The following is a 22442-nucleotide window of genomic DNA, read 5'->3' on the forward strand; positions in this document are numbered from 1 at the left end:
ATGTACTGGAAATGAAAAATGAGGTACTTTGGTTATATAATTAGGGTTGAATGTAATAACAGAAATATTAATGGGTGAAGTTGAGGGTAGGGGGGCCAGGTAAGGCAGAGACGGGTGGATGAATTAAAATAAAAAAAATTGGGTTCTCCAGAGAATTTTTTTTAGAGGATTGATAAAACAGCCCGAGAATGTTTCGAGTGGAGGACTGTGGTCGCCAACCCTCGGATACATATAAGGACAACTCTGATACTCATAATTCTACTATAGTTTCTCTGTGTTTAATATTATAATACCCATCCCTATGATCACAATGTTCTTATCACAATCGTTTACTTCATGGATGTTACTTTACTTAAAAATGTTCAATTGACAACTTCCTGTGTTAGAGGATTGCTCACGTTGGCGGTCGTCTTAGATATTTCAAGTGACAAGTCGCCAGTCAGCTAGCTGTATGTGTTTTGTTATTCTCAGTAACTTGTTGAACATGACCACCTCAGTTCTTGTGTAATATTTATATTATCAGTTGCCAATAGTTTATTCCCGATGAGTTGGTAATGTGTTGTCGATGTGACTGGGGATATTTACATATGTGTTTGGTATATATGAATTGAATTTAAGGAAGTGTGGATGTGTTTAGGAATATATGCATATGTTTTTGATTTGTATAACTTGTATTTAAGGGTGTGTGGAAATGTTTATACAGTAGTTGGTATACCAACTCCAGTGAAGACAGCCGGTGTTGGAAAAGCACCATGCAGAGGACCGTGCCTGCGAACGTACCGGTAATTCACAATACTACCTATCATTGGGTAGAGTTTTGGTATGTGGAAGAAAAAAAAATAAGTTTGTGATACTGTAGTGGATTTCTCCCCTACAAACGCTGTTTGTCGCTGAGTAGCCGACCCCGCGAATTCCCCAGTGTATGCCTCGTGGTCTAGGTCAACCAGCGCCGCCTTACATGACGGAGGTCAACTACTAAGCCACGCCTACCTCCGCTATTTAAGACCTGACCTCGTGGTGACCACTCTCTTTTCTACCTACACCAACCAGCAAGCAACCCCTCCTCCTCCTCCACTCCTGCCTGGCGGCCCTCGCTCCCGCCGGCGAGCATGGCGACCCACAAGCTGTCCTCCTCTGAGCATCCTCACCAACTAGCTCTCTCTACATCACGCTTGTAACCACGCTGCCACTTCCCAGCACCAAGCTGCATTGTACATCCAATACAACATGTGTGCAGAGAGCACATTGTGAGTTTCCTTTCTCCATCCCATCCTGAGTGCGAACCCCAAACAAATGTACCTCACAAATGGTGACCCCCGGAGATTCGCACTCACACAGGATGGAGGAGAAACCGATCACTCTCCCAGTCTTCAAGCAACATGGAAGACTGGCTTACCCACACAGAAGCAGCTCTCATCGGCTCTACAGCTACTGTCTCTACACCGCAGGTCGGAAACCCTAGAGCAGCTCTGCTACTCTAAGCAGACAGCCGTTCCTCTTCCTGCCCCAAGCACCACGTCCTACCGAGCCCAACACACCCGTCGTGCCTCAGACGCCGCCCCCGGCCCAGCAGTATCCCCTGCCACTCCTCCTGACGCGGCCTATGCGCCTGAGTGCGGACCCACACACCCCTCTTTTCTCCCTCAGGTACTCCCTGCTACTGTCCTGCACCCTGCTGCTGTCGTGGACCCAGCTGCTGTCACGAGCCCTCATCCGCTTCTGCTGACGCAGCCCCTGCTCCTGACCCAGGCCCACACACCCCAGCAGGCGCATCTGACGACTCTGTACTTGCCGTGAGGGAAGCACAACATTCATTGCCTCCACACACCCTTTTTCTCCCTCTCTACTCCCACAGATATTGTGTATCTAGACAATTGTCTCCTCTAGTGGCCGGCTCATCCACGCCCTCGCCGTTATGGCTCAAATGTGGCATGCACCGCCCGTTCTGCCTCACTTGAACCATGCAACCCTGCAGACAGCAAGTCTCCTACACCGCCTGGAGGGAAGGGGGAGTACTGTAGTGGATTTCTCCCCTACAAACGCTGTTTGTCACTGAGTAGCCAACCCCACGAATTCCCCAGTGTATGCCTCGTGGCCTAGGTCAACCAGCGTCGCCTTACATGACGGAGGTCAACTACTAGGCCACGCCTACTTCCGCTATTTAAGACCTGACCTCGTGGTGACCACTCTCTTTTCTACCTACACCAACCAGCAAGCAACCCCAACTCCTTCTCCGCCGCTGCCTGGCGGCCCTCGCTCCCGCCGGCGAGCATGGCGACCCACAAGCTGTCCTCCTCTGAGCATCCTCACCAACCAGCTCTCTCTACATCACGCTTGTAACCACGCTGCCACTTCCCAGCACCAAACTGCATTGTACATCCAATACAACATGTGTGCAGAGAGCACATTGTGAGTTTCCTTTCTCCATCCCATCCTGAGTGCAGACCCCAAACAACTCGTACCCCACAATAATTTTTTGCAATTGATATTACAATTGATAAGAGCAAACTTAGAATAGCTACTGTTAAAAAAAAATCTCGATTATTAATTAACTGACATTTGTAATTTGATTGTACTGTAGCTGTGCATGGAATTTTAATATATGTCGGATATATAAAATATACAAGAAAATTTTTAAAATTAAAATTATTGCTGAAAATATCAGTAAATCTCAAATTAATGTGTAGATTTTTTTATTAAACTTAAGTAGGAAAATAGGCCATTTTAGAATTTCGTCTGCCGGAGTAGCTGGCGGGCGAACAATTGTTGACATGAGCAGTGAAGTGTTAATTATTGCGCCATAAGTGTTATTTTGGTTATGTGAACAATTTACTATTGTGATTTTGCTTTTGGAATTGTGTAGCTATCAAGTCATACTTCAGTTATAGTTTGGAATGTGCCATGTAAGTAATATTGTAATTTAATAAATTTGAGCCATTGGCTTTGTTATTTGTTTAGAAACGAGTCAATGCAATTTGTTGGGCTTGTTTACTTAACGTCTTGTATGCACAGGTTCTGCAGGATGATATTTAACATAAAAATCATGGGTCCTTCCAGGTGTACTCGTAAGCCTAGTGGTGGCACTACTCATAGAAATCGGATCCAAAAGCACTCATAGAAAACAATTATTGTTTCACGATTTAATATTTTTGTCAGCGAGAGCCAATACATTTGTAATACAGTATTCCATCAAATATATTAATTTCTTTATTTTTTAATCTACTGTATTTATAAATAAATTACAACTAAATTTTTTACATAGTAAAGCTGGTCAAATGAATGAGGAGTCTTAGAAGCAAACACCGACCTTTTTTATAAACATTTGTTTGTCAAAAAATAACAATAAAATGCAAGGGACAGAGCACACTGTTTTCTAAGTTCAAGTTTGAAATACGGTTACGGTAATTAGATTTAAATACAGGTCATCGGACTCCTCACATATATAAGATTAAAACACTGAACTCAATGAATTTAAGTCATAGTCCTCAAGGGTATTATAGCATGTATTAATAGGCTAATTCATTGTACTCAAGGGGCTTTAAGGTGTCGTACTCTATAGGTGAGTTTATTGTACTCAAAGGGGTTATAAGATACCGTACCCATAGGTGAATTTATTGTACTGTATTCAAAGGGGTTGTAAGATATCTTATTCAATCTGTGAAGTTATTGTTCTCGGGAGGTTTAGATCGTACCAAAAGGGTTAAGTTGATTTGTAAAAGATAATTTACACGAGTCTATGCAATTTTCTTTCTCTGTTTCTCTTCCTTTCCGTTTTCTCTTCCCCCTCTTTTACTCTCTTTAAATTTTCTCTCCCTCTTTCCCTCTTCATTCTCTCTTTTTCAATCCCTTTTCATTCTCGCCTTCTCTATCTATTACTCTCTCTCTTTCTCTTTCCATTCTCTCTATCTCTTCATCTATTTCCCTTTCCATTCCCCTTTTCTCTCATCCTTTCTATTCTCCTATTCTCCCTTTTCCCTCGTTCTCTTTTCCTTTCCATTCTCTCTTTCTCTCATCGCGTCCACACATCTCCCCACATCCCAGACGGCATAGAATCTATACATACCAAATGAGGTTAGCCCAGTCTGCCTCCTAATGTGAATGTCCCGTCCTAATAATATAGTGCCGGGGCATATAGTATATAGACCTCTGTTACAAGGGTGTGGGGGCTCTGTTACAAGGGTGTGGGGGCTCTGTTACAAGGGTGTGGGGGCTCTGTTACAAGGGTGTGGGGGCTCTGTTACAAGGGTGTGGGGGCTCTGCAAGGGTGGGGGGGCTCTGTTGGGTGTGGGGCTCTGTTACAAGGGGTGGGGCTTTTTTTTTTTTTTTTTTTTTATCCTCTTCGCCACTGATCGGCTTGTTAGCCGCTTGGGCGATCGGTCACGACTCTTTTCCTTTATATTCTTCACCAAAAGGTCGGCTCGCTAGCCGCCCGGGCGATCGGTCACGTCTCTGTCACGCACTGTTGGCAAATACTGGGCATGCACCGGCTCCTGAATGTACCTGAACCCGCTCCAGTGTTGGTCAAGTCTTCTCTTGAAAGAGCTCACACTCGGTGCCGTCACAACACTTTCTGGTAGATTGTTCCAAGAGTTTACAACCCTCACTCCGAAAAAGTTTGCCCTCACGGTTTTCCGGACTTGCGGCTTCTTCAATCTTGAGCTGTGACCCCTTGTGGGGCGAGCGTCCGCCAGCTCCAAGTAAGGACACTCAACTGAGTAGTGCCCCCTGAGATGCTTATAAACCTCAACTAGGTCCCCCCTTGCCCGTCTGTAGTATAAGCTAGGCAAGTTCAGGCGCTCCAATCTCGCAGGGTAGCTGAGATGCCGAAGTGCAGGCACCAGCTTGGTGGCCCTCCTTTGAACATTTTCAACCAACTGACAGTTATAAGGGTGTGGGGCTCTGTTATAAGGGTGTGGGGCTCTGTTATAAGGGTGTGGGGCTCTGTTATAAGGGTGAAGGGCTCTGTTATAAGGGTGAAGGGCTCTGTTATACGGGTGTAACAACAGGCATTCATCTTACGGAACAAACAGTATCTGCGTCCTACCGAACTAAAACAGCAGACAACATGAGGTGATAGCAGACAAGCCTCAGCATTAGAAAAAATTGCAGACAGAAAGACTTAATAGCAGACGAGATGAGAAATATGAGAGAGAGAGAGAGAGAGAGAGAGAGAGAGAATGTTCCCCAGTACCTGTAATAATTCTTAAGAAACACACACTCACATACACGCACACACACAGTCACTTTGGAGTCGTCTCCTCCTTGATCATATCTCTAGGATGGAAAGACAACAAGCGGTGTTTTTTAGGGGAGGATGATGTGGACCCGAAGTCTTCTACCTGGTGTTCATATTGTGTGTGTATTTGTCGGAGGTCACAGGAGCGTGTGTACGACATCCACTGCGGTGACGTCACGGAGGGAACAGGTGGGAGGTGGTGGTGGCGGCGTCTCACTGGATCCCGCCTTTGTTCGCCTCTTCCTGATCATTATTCGTAATTGCTCTTTTTATCCGCGCACCTTTTGTACTCTGGGAATATTCGGGTCGCGCCGTGACAATAGCCGGTTAATATATATATATATATATATATATATCTATATATATATATATATATATATATATATATATATATATATATATATATATATATATATATATATATATATATATATATATATATATATATATATATATATATATAGATATATATACGCTATACAAAAGATATCCCTTTCATGTAAGAAGGACCTGAACCCCTTATGGGAAATACAGACGAAACTCTCACAACTACCGTAGGATTTTGATTCTATAGATGCTGTCTTGCCGTTCATTTTTTTATTAGACGATATGAATTGCTTCGATATGGCATTACCGAGCATCAATTCCATCTTACGTGTGACGGAGGGGTATTGGAATCTTTAGAATTGTAAGCGAATCTCCTTCCCCGCATCACCTGATCCCTTTATTGTGAGTCTGCCATTTGCTGAATCGAATCTGTGCAGAGATGCTCAATTGTTTGCAACTCTTTGCACGGGAAACTGCGTCTCCGAGGGTGTTTATATTGCCACAGTGGGGGGAGTTCACGTATAGAGTTTATTATATGCGTTCACACCGTGTTGTAGCCAAGACTGATTTATATACAAATACGCTTAAGGTTATAGATATACCGGGTATATGTATAGTATGTGCTGAGTGCGTCTTCTTTCACTCCTATGCTTTGTTCTACTACTTTCTCTCCTATACATATTGCTACTTCTTTCAGTCCTATGCTTAGTGCTACTTTTATTCCTATACTTTAATCTATTTATTTCACTCATATGCTTAGTGCTACTTCTTTCACTCCTATACTTTGTGCTACTTCTTTCGCTCCTATACTTTGTGCTACTTCTTTCGCTCCTATACTTTGTGCTACTTCTTTCACTCCTATACTTTGTGCTACTTCTTTCACCCTTTCCGTACCTCGCTTTACCTTTATTTATTTATTTTTTTAAATTCTGATTTCGTTTTCATTATTATTATTCTTTATTCCCATTGGATTTTACTCGTATTGTACGCTGTGTGTCCCTTCCCTCAGCTGGTTTTAAAGTCATGCGTATACTGTGGTAGTTATTTCCCCAGACGGAAAAAATTCATTGACAGCGATAATGTCAAGGGGAAAAATACCAATATTATCAAACTTGGCGTCGATCATTTTACAGCTAAAATCATCAAATAATAAGACTCGATAAAATCATTTTAGGATCTGATACAAGTTTTTTTTTAGGTAGAGTACAAGTTCATCATTTTGCAATAAGGTGAAAAAAAAAAATAAATTATATATAAAAAAGTGTCAATTATCGTACCTCGCCAGCCCGGGCCGTACCACAGCATCCCCCGGCTGACGACAAATAGGAAATGTGATTTTAATTTTATTATTGTGTCATGATTACGGAAAATGCTCTTTGTTGGATTAAGGGCGACAGGATAATGGTTGCAGAAATTCAATATTATGGCCAGTGGAGATAGAGGTTAATTCACGGTTTGAATGGCAGGTGTGTGTGTAATATTGAGATTAAGTGATAATGAATTATACGACAATGCTGTTAGTGTCGGCTGCCCTCAAAAATGGCGGGAAAAGCGACATAAAATCATGAAAAATAATAATAATACCTGTACACGGATATTATTGCTAAGAAGTTAAGAATAAATGTGGGTATATTTTTCATGTGTACTCATCTCGGGTTGTTAAGGACTCGTTGGTGCGTATTTAATTCTTTTCTCGTACTCGGGGCCAAGAGAGGGGATACGAATTTCTTCTACTGACGTCACGAATATATATAAATACGTTTTCCAGAGTCCAATAATCTTATTTACCGTCTAGTATATCTTCTCAAGTATTTGGTCAACCTTTTCTGACTCAAGCGGTGTATGATATTGCTCCCTTCACGAGACATAGTGAAACATGGTGAGTGGAAAGCCAGCATGTTCGTATGGTTGGATGAAGGAGGGAGGGAGGAGGGCATAGTGTAATTTAATGTGGGTTATACTGTAGATGCCGTAGATTATATCATATTGACGTAGCTTAGTAATATATGAGGTACTGTATATAGCCCGTAGAATTTTATTACATTGTTCCTTTGAGACGCTGAGTAGTTAAATACGGGTTGCATTTACCGTAGAGTTTACCACAATGGTCCCTTAAGTTATGCAAAAGTTGGGAATATTAATGAGTTTAAATTATCAAATTACGTTACATATATACTAATTTATGCTAAACCTTATATATTATGATGCGTGAAATAAGTTTGGGTGTCAAATGCTATGGTGAAATAAGCTGGGGTGTCTAATCTTAAGGTGAAGTAAGCTGGAACGTCAAATCTTTGGGTGAAATAAGCTAGGGTGTCTAATCTTCACGTGATCTCTGTGTTGTTTTAGAATTGTACCCCCTTCATGTATTACAACAGAAAATGGCGGCGTTGGTCAGAGTGAAGGTTTGTTTATTTTTCATCTGAACTGTTGTGAGACAATTTAAATGTTATTAATGTCATCTGTTGAAAGGAGACTCAATTGCGGCGGCATTTACTATACGATACAGTTACAGGACCAATTGTATTACGATAGTTATAAGAACAGTTGTAATAAGATAGTTAAAAATTTTTTTTACAATATGCAGTGAGGAAAATAAGTGAAAAATAATGTTTATGAGTAATTTTAATCTTCATCTAATATTTCTTTTTTATTTACAGGAATGAGAAGTCATTACCAGTCAAGAAAGGGTTAAGGTAAGTGAAAGTTTACCTGTTTACCTCAACTGATTAACGCATTATTGAAATTTGTGGGTCTTAAAATCTGCACATTCCAAATTAAAGGTACAGTAATTGGATTTTAGATTGAGATATTAAATTTGGATTAATAATATAGTATTGTGATTTGTGATTTGTTGACCCATGAGCCTTAGTGTGTCAGGGGAGGATACTAGATGTTCTCTATTATACTCTACTGTACTAACACCTGCCCCGCCAGTGTTGAAAACGTATAACGGTGCCAACTTCAGGTAGTGAGACACACCGAGACTTGTTAGATGTTCTGCTGTATGTTAGGGTTCAGTTCTATTAACACACACGTTTACAGGGTAGGTCCTTGTATCTGTGTTGAGGTGTAGGCAGCACAGATGAGTAGTATTTTTTTTGTCACTTCACCACAAGATGCAAAAAGACAGTGAAGAAACACGAAGAAAGTTTGATGGTGGAAGAAAAAGGACTGAAGCCGGTGACGTCAACTCTGCCTCACACACACAGGGTAAACTATTAGTCTTATTGTACATTACTGTGTTTGTTTTGTGTTTACATAACAGAAGGTTGAGCCAGATGGTCACCTAATATCTTGTGTCTGAACAGTTAAACGTGTCGACCACCTTCGTAGTTTTCACCTTAAATGTCGTCACCTTACTGAAGCGAGTATCTATTATTATTATTATTATTATTATTATTATTATTATTATTATTATTATTATTATTATTATTATTATTATTATTATTATTATTATTCCTGTCAGTTGGTCAAGGAAAGAGGAAAATGATCCCAATAATTTGCCAATAGTTTGTTGTGTGTGTTTTGTGTGGTAATTTGTTGCAAAAGGGAGAATAATTTAATCGTTGATCTGTTTATTTACATGTTTTGTGAGTGTGATGCAAGTAGGTGGACCAATTAGGGAGTGTTTTTATTCTGTTTGTGGTTTTGTCAGTGTGTGTGCTAGTGTGTTTTAAGCCGACGATCAGTTAGACCGGTTATTTATCCTATTTACTGCCGGTGTGTTTTAACCCTTTGAGTTCTGAAGGGTTAAATAATTGTCCTTAAAGGGTTAAACCATCGTGGTCAAAGGGTTAAACTATCATCATCAAAGGGTTAAATCATCATAATCATCATTAATGCTGACGATGCGTTCAAAACAGGAGAAAAGACACTATTTTTTCTTTAGATATTCCGTATTTATGTCTTTATATGCAGAAGAAGAACAACTTAGCCTTTTTATTATATATTTTTTGCCTCTCAGTCTTCGTATTGAATGGCTGCGGTACTCTGCCCTCCAGCCCAGCTTGCCGATAACTTTAGGTCTATTGAGAGTCACGCAAGCGAAAAATGATCTTAGGAGGCGTGTGAATGAAGCAACAAGAGACTGCTGGTGGGTTTTAATCAGTGGTACCAACTGATGAGAACGGGTTCCAGCAGGCAGGCAGGTGGGCCAACACACGGCGGATGTGAAGGAAGGTCGGGCCCAATTCGTCTGGGATGATTTATTTTTACTAGGAAGGTCTAGATGGATGCCTCGGTGGTGGTGGGAATAGTTCAGTATCAAGGACTTATTAGTTCATTGATAGTCAGGATGTCTAATGGTGGTTTAGTCAATTAGGCAACCGTGGAAAAATAATGATAATGAAATAATGATGACGGTAACAATAATAATATTAAGAGTGGCAATAATGATAATAATAATGATAACGATAATACAGTAATAATAATAATAATGAAACATGTTCACATTATTCAGAAGTAAGAGTACAGATCACAATTTCACTATAAATTCCGAAACCTGACAACTGTTCACCAAGATAACAAAACGAGACAAGAAAGAATCCATTAAAGGCATCCAGCAGGGGTGAAAGAAGGTTCCGAGTCGACAACATCGCAAAATGAAGGATTTAACGCCACAAGACTTGCTACTTACCGATTCTCTCATCTCTCTCTCTCGCGCACTCTCTCTGGTTCAGCGGCCGGGGATGCACCTCTGCTCACCGCAATCAACAATTTTATCAGAGAAATACATGGGGTTGCTGCTCCTTGTGTTTTATGAGCCTTTGTTGGCGAGGCAATACTATGAATAATCTCATTGCATTGCTAAAACGTTCTCCTGGCGTTGGATTACAATGAAGGTTGTGTTGGCGTGTGTAAACCTTGTAAACAAATATATAAATAAGATAAATTCATAAATATATATAAATTTACATGACTAGAAAACAATATAAATTCATGAATATATATACCGTATATATATAAATTTGCAAGGATGGAAACTAAATATACATTGTAAATATATATAATGCACAAGGAGTTATGATATCTATATATAATGGGTGAGAATTTATATTAAACTTTGTGGATATACTGTATAATATTTAACATGGCAGAGCGAGAGCAGAAACAGAAGCCTTTGGTAACTGCAGGTTGGGTGGGGGGAGGTACGATTTAAGTCTCCTCGTAATACATTCAAAACAATTCTTTCCCTCCCTCTGAAGTATAAAACTCTCATGTATAATTTGACAGCAGCTTAAATCGGACACCTGTGGAAAGTAGAAGGAAACAGAGGAAATAAGTTTATACGGGAGCCACCACACCAAGCTGTCTCTCTGTCTGTCTGTCTGTCTGTAATTTCAGGATAAGTCTATGCAGGATTTTCTTTGTGTTTTTTATTTAATTTTTTTGCTCTTTATGTGATGGTGTGTAAAACCGTGTCACAGTATTACTAATTTTTTATTTATTTTTTTCCGTTTTCTTCTAAATTTACGTCATTTGTTTAGTAAGAGAGAGAGTGTGTGTGTGTGTGCCAGGTGAGACAGATGCCATAGTCAGGTGGGTGGAATTCAGCGAGGCGTTCCTCTTGTTAAACACTGAAGATATTTCCTGAAAATGAAGTAATTACACACACACACACACACACACACACACACACACACACACACACATTATGCTGTTTTCTGTTCAAGGGGGAAACACAGTACATTACCTTTAGGTTGGATTGGCTTGTTTTAGGTCAGCAGCCGCCACCATCTGCTACTTGTAACAGTGAAACAGGATAATAATTCACTCGATATTGAAAACCGTCGCTGGGGGGTAATTATAAGTGTACTGTAATTTATCGTATGAGGGCAGCTGTCTGACTTCGTGAATGGATGGTACTGGAAAATTATTCACTGCAAGCGTTAGCGGCGAAATTTCCAGGTTCCGTTTTTTTTTTGGGGTGGCGTCTCTGGATTAATTAAAGGATTCATGCGTTACTCGAACCTCCTCAAGATGTGTTATTGGTTGTTAATTCATTTGATATGGTCTAAAGTTGAGGAAATATTGTTATGTTATTAATTCGGCTTCTCTAAATTTATCCCTTAGTAAACTCATCACCCACCCCTCAACTCCCTACCCTAACTCCCCTCCCCCGACCAAGTGACTTGCCCGACACCACCACCACCCCCCCCTCCCTCCAAACACCACCACAACTACCACTAACCACCACCACCACCGCCAACCACAACTACCACCAACTACCACCATCGCTCCTACCACCCTCATCTCCACCACCACAACCCCCCTCCCAACCCAGTAACCAGACAAGTGTGTTTTAATCATCAAAAGCAACAATGACAAAGACAGTGGTGTGGCGACCTGTTGTGTCAAGTTGTCTGCATGACTGCTATTGTTTTCCCTTCCTCTTCCCCTTCCTTCCTCTTCCATTTACCCTTTCTTTTTGTTCTTGTTCCTCGATATCCTCCTCCTTCCCTTTTACTTCCCCCTTCTTCTCTCACTCTCCCTTCCCCTCCCACTTCCCCCATCCCCCCTCTCCTCTTACCCGCCCTGCCCCCCCTCCCCCGGCGAATGGGAGACGCAAGAAGGACAGACTAACTGATAGACGAACTGACAAAGAAGACAGACAGATAAAAGGGGACAAAAAATTACAATACCCCACTTTAGCTGCGGGGTGGCGGCGTCGGTGGGGTGGTGGAGGTCCCTAGGGGGTGGGGGGGTGGGGGGGTAAGTCACTCCGGTGCCTCAAGTTTAAATGAAGACGCTGATTGGCTGAAGCTCTGGAAGTCAAAGTTCATTGTCAGTGTTGTGTCACAGGGTAGCGAGTGGGTGGGATGGGTGGGTGTTGGATGGGTGGCTTGGGTAAAGGATGAAAGAGTGGGAAGGGTGGGATAAGAGGTGAGGCTATTTTTAGGGTAGTGGGTGGGTTTGGGTGGGTGGGTGGGTTTGGGTGGGTGGGTGGGTGGAGTGGGTGAGAGGTGGGTAGGCGATGGATGGGTCTCTTGGGCAAAAGATGGAAGGATGGAGGTTGGGTGATGAGGAAAGTTTAGGGTGGTGTCTGGTTGGCAGGCTGATGGAGGGTGGGGTAGGGGTTGATGAGGGAGGAAGAGGGAGGGGGGGAGAAAGAGAGGAGGGTGGAAGAGAGGAGGGTGGAAGAGAGGAGGGAGAAAGAGAGGGTAGGTTTGAGGAGGTAGGAAGAGAGGAAGATGGGTGTCATTAGGGCTAAGGGTGGTATAAGATGTGGGCGGGTGAGTGGGTGTCACATAGGTGGGTTGGTGGGTGACTGGGGTGTGTCACCAGGAGGGGCAGGAGAGAGAGAGTGTGGTGTGTGTGTGTGTGTGAGGGGCGAGGAAGGGGATGACCACGCTCACGCCCACGACAGCAGTGCGGGTGGCAGGTGGAGTGTACTGGTAATCAGGGTTTACGACCGCCTGCAGCCAATCACCGATACAACCCTTAATGACTGATTGTTTTGGTGCGTCACGGCAAAGACCAGACCCCCTCCTCCCTCCCTTCCTCCTCCTTCCCCCTTCCCTCCCTCCCTCCTTACCTCCCTCCCTCCCCCCTGTTTTATACCACAATGATATTAAGAAGGCGGGGAAAAATGAAATAAAAACTGAAGAATCTAAGAAAAGTCCTTCTCCTTCTCCTCCTTCTCATCTTCCTTCTCCCCCTTTCCCTTCCCCTCACCCCCATCCTTACCTTCCTTCTCACCCTCCTCCTCCTCCTTCCTTAGTTAAAATACCCGATGGATTGGGGGGAGGAAGAGCCAATTTCCTACGTTAAGTCACAAGAAAGTCCTTCCTTCCTTCCTTCCTTAATTCACACAAACGCTACACCATAACATCCTATATAGGAGCCCTTTGGTGGGTTATGCTACTACTACTACTACTACTACTACTACTACTACTACTACTACTATTACTACTACTACTACTACACGATTGATTTAGGCATTTTCTATTTTATTAGGGAGGAAGTGATTGGGGGTAGAGACTGCATGATGATGACTTTATGACGGCGTGTCCAGATGGTTATACCAGAGTGACACGCGCCTGGGTAGTGTGTGTGTGTGTGTGTGTTTACTGAACTACCATAAAACACTAATTAGAGGGAGTATTGGGTTAGTTATCTTATGGTCTATGTATGTTTTTGTTGTCTAGATGTGGTATGTTTGTCTGTAGTTGCTGTTGTTGTTGGTAAGTGTAATGAAAGGAGTGTTGGTGGGTCATGGCTGTGGTCTAATATTTGTTTTTCGTTTCGTTGTGTTGATATTTGTGATGTATTTGTGTGTAATGAAAGGTCTTGTCCCTTTATTTCTCTCTTGTTTGTGTGTGTGTGTGTGTGTGTGTCATCGATATTGCACACACACACACACACATAGGAATAACTAAGATATTTTAAGTGACCTACATGACCTTACCGTAAAATAAGGACAAAACTTTTTACGGTGAATATAATGAGTTGACGAGTCTTGGCACTTGTGGTTAATGAAGTGTTGTGTGACTTCGCGGCTCGTCAGGACCTGGGAGTGTCGTGCACCTGGTGAAACGATAACCTTAGTTTAGGTAAATACAGTATATTGTTTACGTGAAAATTTTACTACTACTACTACTACTACCACTAGTTATTAAAAGTATTCTACCAATATATAAAAAAGTACAATATTACACCTGAAGACAGACATATCCTCGTGTGAAGAGTGAAATAAAAATAATTACTCACGTCTAGCATCTTAAAGCATCATCACAACACGAAAAAAAAACGAAAAAACAAAAAAGAAAACTGGTACATGAAGACAATACAACCCGAACCAGGAACGAGAGAATTTGTAATGAAATAGGAAAGCGGTAGAGAGGTAGTGGTGAGAGAGACAGGAGATGAGAACACTGGTGAGGAAGGAAACATTTAGTAATTCTCATCACAGTCGTTTCCTGGTGGTGGTGAGAGTGAGAGAGACAGGAGATGAGAACACTGGTGAGGTAGGAAACATTTAGTAATTCTCATCACAGTCGTTTCCTGGTGGTGAGAGAGACAGGAGATGAGAACACTGGTGAGGTAGGAAACATTTAGTAATTCTCATCACAGTCGTTTCCTGGTGGTGGTGAGAGAGTGAGAGAGACAGGAGATGAGAACACTGGTGAGGTAGGAAACATTTAGTAATTCTCATCACAGTCGTTTCCTGGTGGTGATGAGAGAGATGTATGGTTATTCATATGTTTCTTGGTAAAGGGTTTCTCAAAATTGTTTCTCGAGGTCGTATTTATTTATATTCCGAGTATAGTGTATTAGGTAATGTTAGTAATTGGGCGTAAAATGGCCTACCTGCTGTAACCTAACTAAGCCAATCTGACCTCACTTAACCTAGCCCACTCAACCTAGCCAACCTAACCAAACTTAACCTAACCCACTCAACCTAGCCAACCTGACCAAGCTTAACCTAGCCCACTCAACCTAGCCAACTTAACCTAACATAGCCTGTTTTCACCTAATCTAACCTAACGTGATCTGACATACGCTGACCCAATCATTACACGTATGCATAGAAATGTGTTTTGACCATTACACGTGGAATTGAGAGCATGGGAGGAGGGAGGTGGGGGGGGGGCAGAGAGGGGGAGACAGAGGGGGTTGGAGGGAGACAGAGGGAGGGGAGAGACAGAGGGGGGAGAGACAGGGGGAAAGCAAGGGGGAGACAGAGGGGGAGGAAGGCTGTTTCTGCGTATTTATTACAACTAAATCGGCAGCCATTAATGTTGTATTTATCGATAATATTAGGTAGTTCACACACACACACACACACACACACACACACACACACACACACAGAACTGCCTCCCTCCTTGGGTACAGATGCGCCAGCTAGTTAACGGCAAGCGATTGTGATGCTATATTTTGACTGCGATCTTGTGCCGCCTCGAGCCTAAAAAGAACAATTTAAATACATTCTCACATATCCCACTTAAGAGGCAAACGTAACGTAACCAAACCTAACCTACAATCCTCTGAGAATTTGCGCCGCGCCCTGGGAGTCTATGCATACTAAAACAGGGCTACATTGTTGCTGGGCTGCACTTACGACACTTGGAGGTCATTGTCTTAGGGGAAAATATTCTCTTTTTATGCCACGCACAACGAGGCTCTGGTCAGATAGGGGAAAGGGAAAAAAAACACAGGCAGAGGAAGATTCTCATTGTTGTTGTTGTTGAGTCGATTTATGACGATTGGCCCCCCCCACACACACACATATACAGCTGGTGGTTAGGTTAGGTTTGGTTAAGTTAGGTAGAGTTAAGTTATATTAGGTTTGGTTAGGTAGAGTTAAGTTAAGTTAGGTTTATTTTAGTTAGGTATAGTTAAATTAAGTGTTAAGTTAGGTTAGGGTACGTTAGGTTAGCATTACGTTACACACTAGCTTAGGTTAAGTTAGATTAGAGTCAGAATGGTTAATCTTTAGGGGAAAAATAACCTGGTATATCTAGTCTCTAGGTGCCCCCCTCTCCCCCTCCTCTCTCCTCGCTGTGGTAATGGGAGCTGCGAGGAAGGAGGTGAGTGACAGGCTCGGGCTGGCAAAGAGAGATGGTGAACGGAAGTGCTTGCATGTGCTACCCAGACTCTGCCTTCCATAACTTGACGCTAGCTGGCAGTGTCATCAGAAGGCATGGGGGGGGGATTTCTCTCTTCTCTTCTCAAGGCATGGGGGGATTTTCTCTCTTCTCTTCTCTCTCTTTTTCTCTGTCTGTCTGTCTGTCTATTATCTATCTATCTATCTATCTATCTATCTATCTATCTATCTATCTATCTATCTACACTCCAAAAACGGGAAATGAAAGGGTGTATTTTTTACCATCGTGGGAAAAATAATAAATGTAACAGGTGTAAGACAAAGCTCTTTAATCCCTTGAGTACGATGGTAACACCCTGAGTACTTTGGCTTAAAACCTTGAGTACTATGACTTAAAACCTTCAATACGATGACTTATTCCCTTGAGTACTATAATATTGTACTAGGAAGGTTAAATTATCGCATTCAAGGGGTTAAGATACACTCTTGTTAACACACTGTGGGAGATGTGAACCAGAGTACTGCTGTTTGTTGACACACTGCGGAGGATGTGAACCAACGCGCTTGTGTTTACATGGTGTGTGAAGGATGTGGCCGGACACGTTTGTATTTGCAGATTCTGAGAGATGTGAACTAAGCGTCTCTCTCTCTCTCTTTCTCTAGTTGACGATTAATTGGATAATCTTCGTATATAACATCAAGCACTTTTGGAAAATAAACATTATGACATTTTTATAAACACATAATCGTCTTACTGTTTACCCCCCAAAAAATATAAATGCTATAATATTGTTATAACGAAAAGGAAAAAACACAACATTTACACAAAGCTTGTTGGTACGAGTGATGCTCTTTTGTTTTTCCCTCGGTAAGTCATAGCGTCTATATTTGACGCAGTCGAGTTTTTAGCAGCTCGGGGACGCTGTCAGAAGAACGACGGTGTGGGAGACGGAGAGCAGCGCTGTTGTTAAAAAAAAAAAATGACTGAAATAAGTTATGTCCGGTGAAATGAATAGCGGTTGTGGGTCGTATAAGAGGTTGTTGTTATTTTTATGGGACAGTTGTTTAATGTAGTTTATTTTTAATGTATTTGTTTTAATCTATTTTATTTAATAGTTTATTTGTTTATACCCGGTTATTTAGTCTTATTTTACTGTATTTCTTGAATTATTAGTTTCTTTTTAGAGAGAGAGAGAGAGAGAGATTAGGACTGGCTGGCGTGTGTGTTAAATTTTATTTATTTTAGAGGAGGACATCAGCTCGGCGCCCTTGACTAATCGTCCCAAAGGCGCCATCGTTCTGTCCCCAAAAATTTAAATGAGTTTCTATTTATATCTATTTTCAAGTATTATAAATTTTAAGTGTTTTACGATTTTGTTTTGGTTTTTAGTTTTTATTCGAAAATTTACGTGTGGGATTTTTTTTACGTTCAATTGTGACTTGAAAATGAACACGTGACCGCCTTACGTTCACATGATAAGAAAACAACATTCAAAAATAACGCATTTTGAACAAGAATTGAACGCCTGATTACCTTACTTTCATATGATAAGACAAAAAAAAGAACGCCTTCCCCCTCAGAGCAAGAAAGTGAAGGCCCCCTCCCTCTTACGTTCACTCAACCCCCCCACCCCCCCCCCAGTGAGGAACACTTGGGCTGCTAATCCCGTGTATAAATTCCTTGGCTTAGGGAGAACTGGGTGGCTTATCGTGGAGTGTGTGCGTCTTGATCACCCAGACGTGACGGTACGCGGGGCGGCTTTGTTGACATCCGGGATCCCTGAAATATGACTTCAGTCGCTTCGTTGGCTGGGTGGTGTTGGGGGGGGGGGGAGGGTGGTGAGAGGAGGAGGGAGGGGTGGTGTAGGTATTTCGGGCTGCTTCTCTCGCTCTTCTCTGTGTATCTGTCTGTCTGTTTGTCTATCAGTCTCCCTTCCTCCCTCTTTCTTTCTCCCTGTACTTCAACATTCTACCTAAATTACCATCACATTCACTCAAGGCATCAAACAACATCACTATTAGACACTTCACACGTAAATATAATCTTGGTTAATATGTAGAGAACCCGACACGATATTAACCAGAGTAGCCAGAGTGAGGGAGAGATGGTGAAGTAGAGTTGAGGAAGGTGGTGGAAGGGGTGGTGAGGAGGATGGAGGGAGGATGTGGGAGGAGATGAGGAGGGAGGAGGGATGGATGGAGGGAGGCAGTGGAGGTAGGGAGGAGGTGGGGGGGGGGGCTAAGGTTGACTCATACAGTAATTGTTTTGATGTCTGTTTGAAAGCTTGTTTGTTTATTTCTGTTGTTGTTTTTGTTATTGTGGTGGTGGTGGTATTTGTTATTGTTGTTGGGTTTGTGATTTATTGTTTAAAATGTTGTTGTTGTTAATGTTATTGTTTATTATTATTATTATTATTATTATTATTATTATTATTATTATTATTATAATTATTATTATTATTATTATTATTATTATTATTATTATTATTATTATTATTATTATTATTATTATTATTATTATTATTATTATTATTATTATTATTATTATTATGTTACGTAATAGTAGTAGTATTTTTAGTTCAATTGTTGTTTTTGTTATAAAAGGTAAAGAGAAAAAAGTAAAAAGCCTGAGAGAGCCCATCCACCTTCTCTGGGTCTCACCATTTTACAGGCCAACGTAAGAACCCAATTAAGTCGGGTCTAAATGAGATCGTATTAAGATTAGCGAGTATTTAGGGCATCAGATCCTCTACCGTAAGAACACTTTTATAATCCTAGCTCTCTTCTGATTGTTGAAAAGGTGGAGGGCAGAGTGTGGAGGTGGTGGTGTGGAGGGAAGGAGGTGAAAGAGGAGGAAAGAGACCATCTAGACCTACACAGCTATAAAAAGCCATCAGGCTCGGTCATTATGCCAGCTTGGCTAGGCACTCTGAACTGGCTCTTAAATATTGCATCAGTCAATTAGTCCTCCTCTCTAGCATGTATTAAAATGTAAACACTTTGAGCTGAAATAATAATTTTACTAACTACTACTACTACTACTACTTTTTTTTGTACAATGGCCTCCAGCCTCCCTCAATAGCCATACCTTCGCCACCACTTTATTACCTTAATATTAAATATCCTATTACATAAGTAGCTATCCTAGCTGTGTTGAGTTAGTTGAGCGGCAGATCTATGCGGCATTCAGTGACTGTAGCCTCATAGTCAATATCTGCAACATTTGTCGGCTTTGGGGCCGATGCTCTCGTTCCCCTGAGGCAGAGCAAAGCTGACCGAAGGAGAGAGAAGGACAGTCGACATCTCATCCAGGCTGTAACATAACTTCTGGGCTGCTGCTTCTGTTCGGATATCACCTCCGCGAGTCTGTCGTAGAAGCATCTTGCACTTGGTCCCATCCCACCAGAGGTTGTGAACACTAGAGGAGTGAAGCTGCCTTGATCAACTTTCTGAATTCTCTCCCCATATGCCCTTATCTTGTCGTTCTCGTTCCTCCTATGTGCAGCATCGAGAGCTAAGTTACGGTGACATGCGGCCATGGGATCAAAAATCCTGATGTCGAAGAGGGCTCGCTGTCCCCGCGTCCAGAATCCTCGAGCATTGACGTCAACACGGGCTTCGTTAGATGTGTTTGAAGTCCTATGTTGGAAAATCTCACCGTCCAATGGAAGAAGGGTCGGTTCAACCCTGACATCACGGCAGATTTCCTTCAACAAATTTGCTGTGAGATCCCTTACTTTGTTGCCATTTTTTGTTTTTGCCCCTCTGCTGCCATTAATCACATATAAGGCAATTGTTGCCTTTTTTTGTTTTCGCCACTCTGCTGCCATTAATCACATATAAGGCAATTGTTGCCATTTTTTGTTTTCGTCCCTCTTGCCATTAAACGCATATAAGGCAATTGTTGCCATTTTTTGTTTTCGCCCCACTGCTGCCATTAATGACATATAAGGCAATTGTTGCCATTTTTATTGTCGCCCCTCTCCTGCCATTAATCACATATAAGGCAATTGTTGCCATTTTTTGTTTTCGCCCCTCTGCTGCCATTAATCACATAAAAGGCAATAATTGCCATTTTTTGTTTTCGCCCCACTGCTGCCATTAATGACATATATGGCAATTGTTGCCATTTTTTATTGTCGCCCCTCTCCTGCCATTAATCACATATAAGGCAATTGTTGCCATTTTTTGTTTGCGCCCCTCTGCTGCCATTAATCACATATTAGGCAATTGTTGCCATTTTTTTTGTCGCCCCACTGCTGCCATTAATCACATATAAGGCAATTGTTGCCATTTTTTATTGTCGCCCCTCTGCTGCCATTAATCACATATAAGACAATTGTTGCCCTTTTTTGTTTTTGCCCCTCTTGCCATTAATCACATATAAGGCAATTGTTGCCTTTTTGTTTTTCACTTTCCACTCTGCTGCCATTAATCACATATAAGGCAATTGTGCCATTTTTTGTTTCGTCCTGCTGCCATTAATCACATATAAGGCAATTGTTGCCATTTTTTGTTTTCGCCCACTGCTGCCATTAATCATATAAGGCAATTGTTGCCATTTTTTGTTTTCGCCCCACTGCTGCCATTAACCACATTTAAGGCAATTGTTGCCATTTTTGTTTTCGTCCCTCTTCTGCCATTAATCACATATAAGGCAATAATTGCCATTTTTTGTTTTCGCCCCACTGCTGCGGTAATCGCCTTATGTATAAAGTGGTGTGCCATTTTTTGTTTTCGTCCCACTGCTGCCATTAGTCACATATAAGGCAATTGTTGCCATTTTTGTTTTCGCCCCACTGCTGCCATTAATCACATATAAGGCAATTGTTGCCATTTTTTGTTTTCGTCCCTCTACTACCGGTAATCTCATATAAGGTAATTGTTGCCATTTTTTGTTTTCGCCCCACTGCTGCCATTAATCACATATATGGCAATCGTTGCCATTTTTTGTTTTCGCCCCACTGCTGCCATTAATCACATATAAGGCAATTGTTGCCATTTTTTATTGTCGCCCCTCTGCTGCCATTAATCACATATAAGGCATTTGTTGCCATTTTTTGTTTTTGCCCCTCTGCTGCCATTAATCACATATTAGGCAATTGTTGCCATTTTTTATTTTCGCCCCTCTGCTGCCATTAATCGCATATAAGGCAATTGTTGCCATTTTTTGTTTTCGCCCCACTGCTGCCATTAATCACATATATGGCAATTGCTTCCATTTTTTATTGTCGCCCCTCTGCTGCCATTAATCACATACAAGGCATTTGTTGCCATTTTTTGTTTTCGTCCCTCTGCCACCTTTAATCGCATATAAGGCAATAATTGCCATTTTTTGTTTTCGCCCCACTGCTGCCATTAATCACATATAAGGCAATTGTTTTCATTTTTCATTGTCGCCGCTCTGCTGCCATTAATCACATATAAGGCAATTGTTGCCATTTTTTGTTTTTGCCCCTCTGCTGTAATCACGCACAGTATAAGGCAATTTATTGCCATTTTTGTTTTCGCCCTGCTGCCATTAATCACATATAAGGCAATTGTTGCCATTTTTTGTTTTCGTCCTCTGCCACCGTTAATCGCATATAAGGCAATTGTTGCCATTTTTTGTTTCACCCACTGCTGCCATTAATGACATATAAAGCAATTGTTGCTGCCATTTTTGTGTCGCCCCTCCTGCCATTAATCACATATCAGGCAATTGTTGCCATTTTTTGTTTTCGTACCTCTGCCACCGTTAATCGCATATAAGGCAATTGTTGCATTTTTTTTCTCGTCCCTCTGCTGCCGTTAATCGCATATAAGGCATTTGTTGCCATTTTTTGTTTTCGCCCCACTGCTGCCATTAATCACATATAAGGCAATTGTTGCCATTTTTTGTTTTCGTCCCTCTTCTGCCATTAATCACATATAAGGCAATTGTTGCCATTTTTTGTTTTCGCTCCACTGCTGCCTTTAATCACATATAAGGCAATTGTTGCCATTTTTTGTTTTCGTCCCTCTGCCACCGTTAATCGCATATAAGGCAATTGTTGCCATTTTTTGTTTTCACCCCACTACTGCCATTAACCACATTTAAGGCAATTGTTGCCATTTTTTGTTTTCGTCCCTCTTCTGCCATTAATCACATATAAGGCAATAATTGCCATTTTTTGTTTTCGCCCCACTGCTGCCATTAATGAAATATAAGGCAATTGTTGCCATTTTTTATTGTCGCCCCTCTCCTGCCATTAATCACATATAAGGCAATTGTTGCCATTTTTTGTTTTCGCCCCTCTGCTGCCATTAATCACATATAAGGCAATTATTTGCCATTTTTTGTTTCCG

The 22442-nt window shown here is 41.6% G+C and overlaps 1 protein-coding gene across 1 annotated transcript in view; it reads left to right on the forward strand.

The window, feature by feature from the left end:
* The first annotated feature begins 7074 nt into the window (after positions 1-7074).
* Positions 7075-22442, forward strand: part of LOC121868218 (non-classical arabinogalactan protein 31-like) — a 47236-nt gene continuing 31868 nt past the window's right edge. Inside the window, exons 1-2 of the mRNA XM_042368529.1 lie at positions 7075-7079; positions 8224-8259. Coding sequence (XP_042224463.1) covers positions 7075-7079; positions 8224-8259 — 41 coding nt within the window. The remainder of the gene's footprint in view (positions 7080-8223; positions 8260-22442) is intronic.

Source organism: Homarus americanus, unplaced genomic scaffold (genome assembly GCF_018991925.1).
Source record: "Homarus americanus isolate GMGI-L3 unplaced genomic scaffold, GMGI_Hamer_2.0 scaffold19318, whole genome shotgun sequence".
In the NCBI taxonomy this organism is placed as follows: Eukaryota; Metazoa; Arthropoda; class Malacostraca; order Decapoda; family Nephropidae; genus Homarus; species Homarus americanus.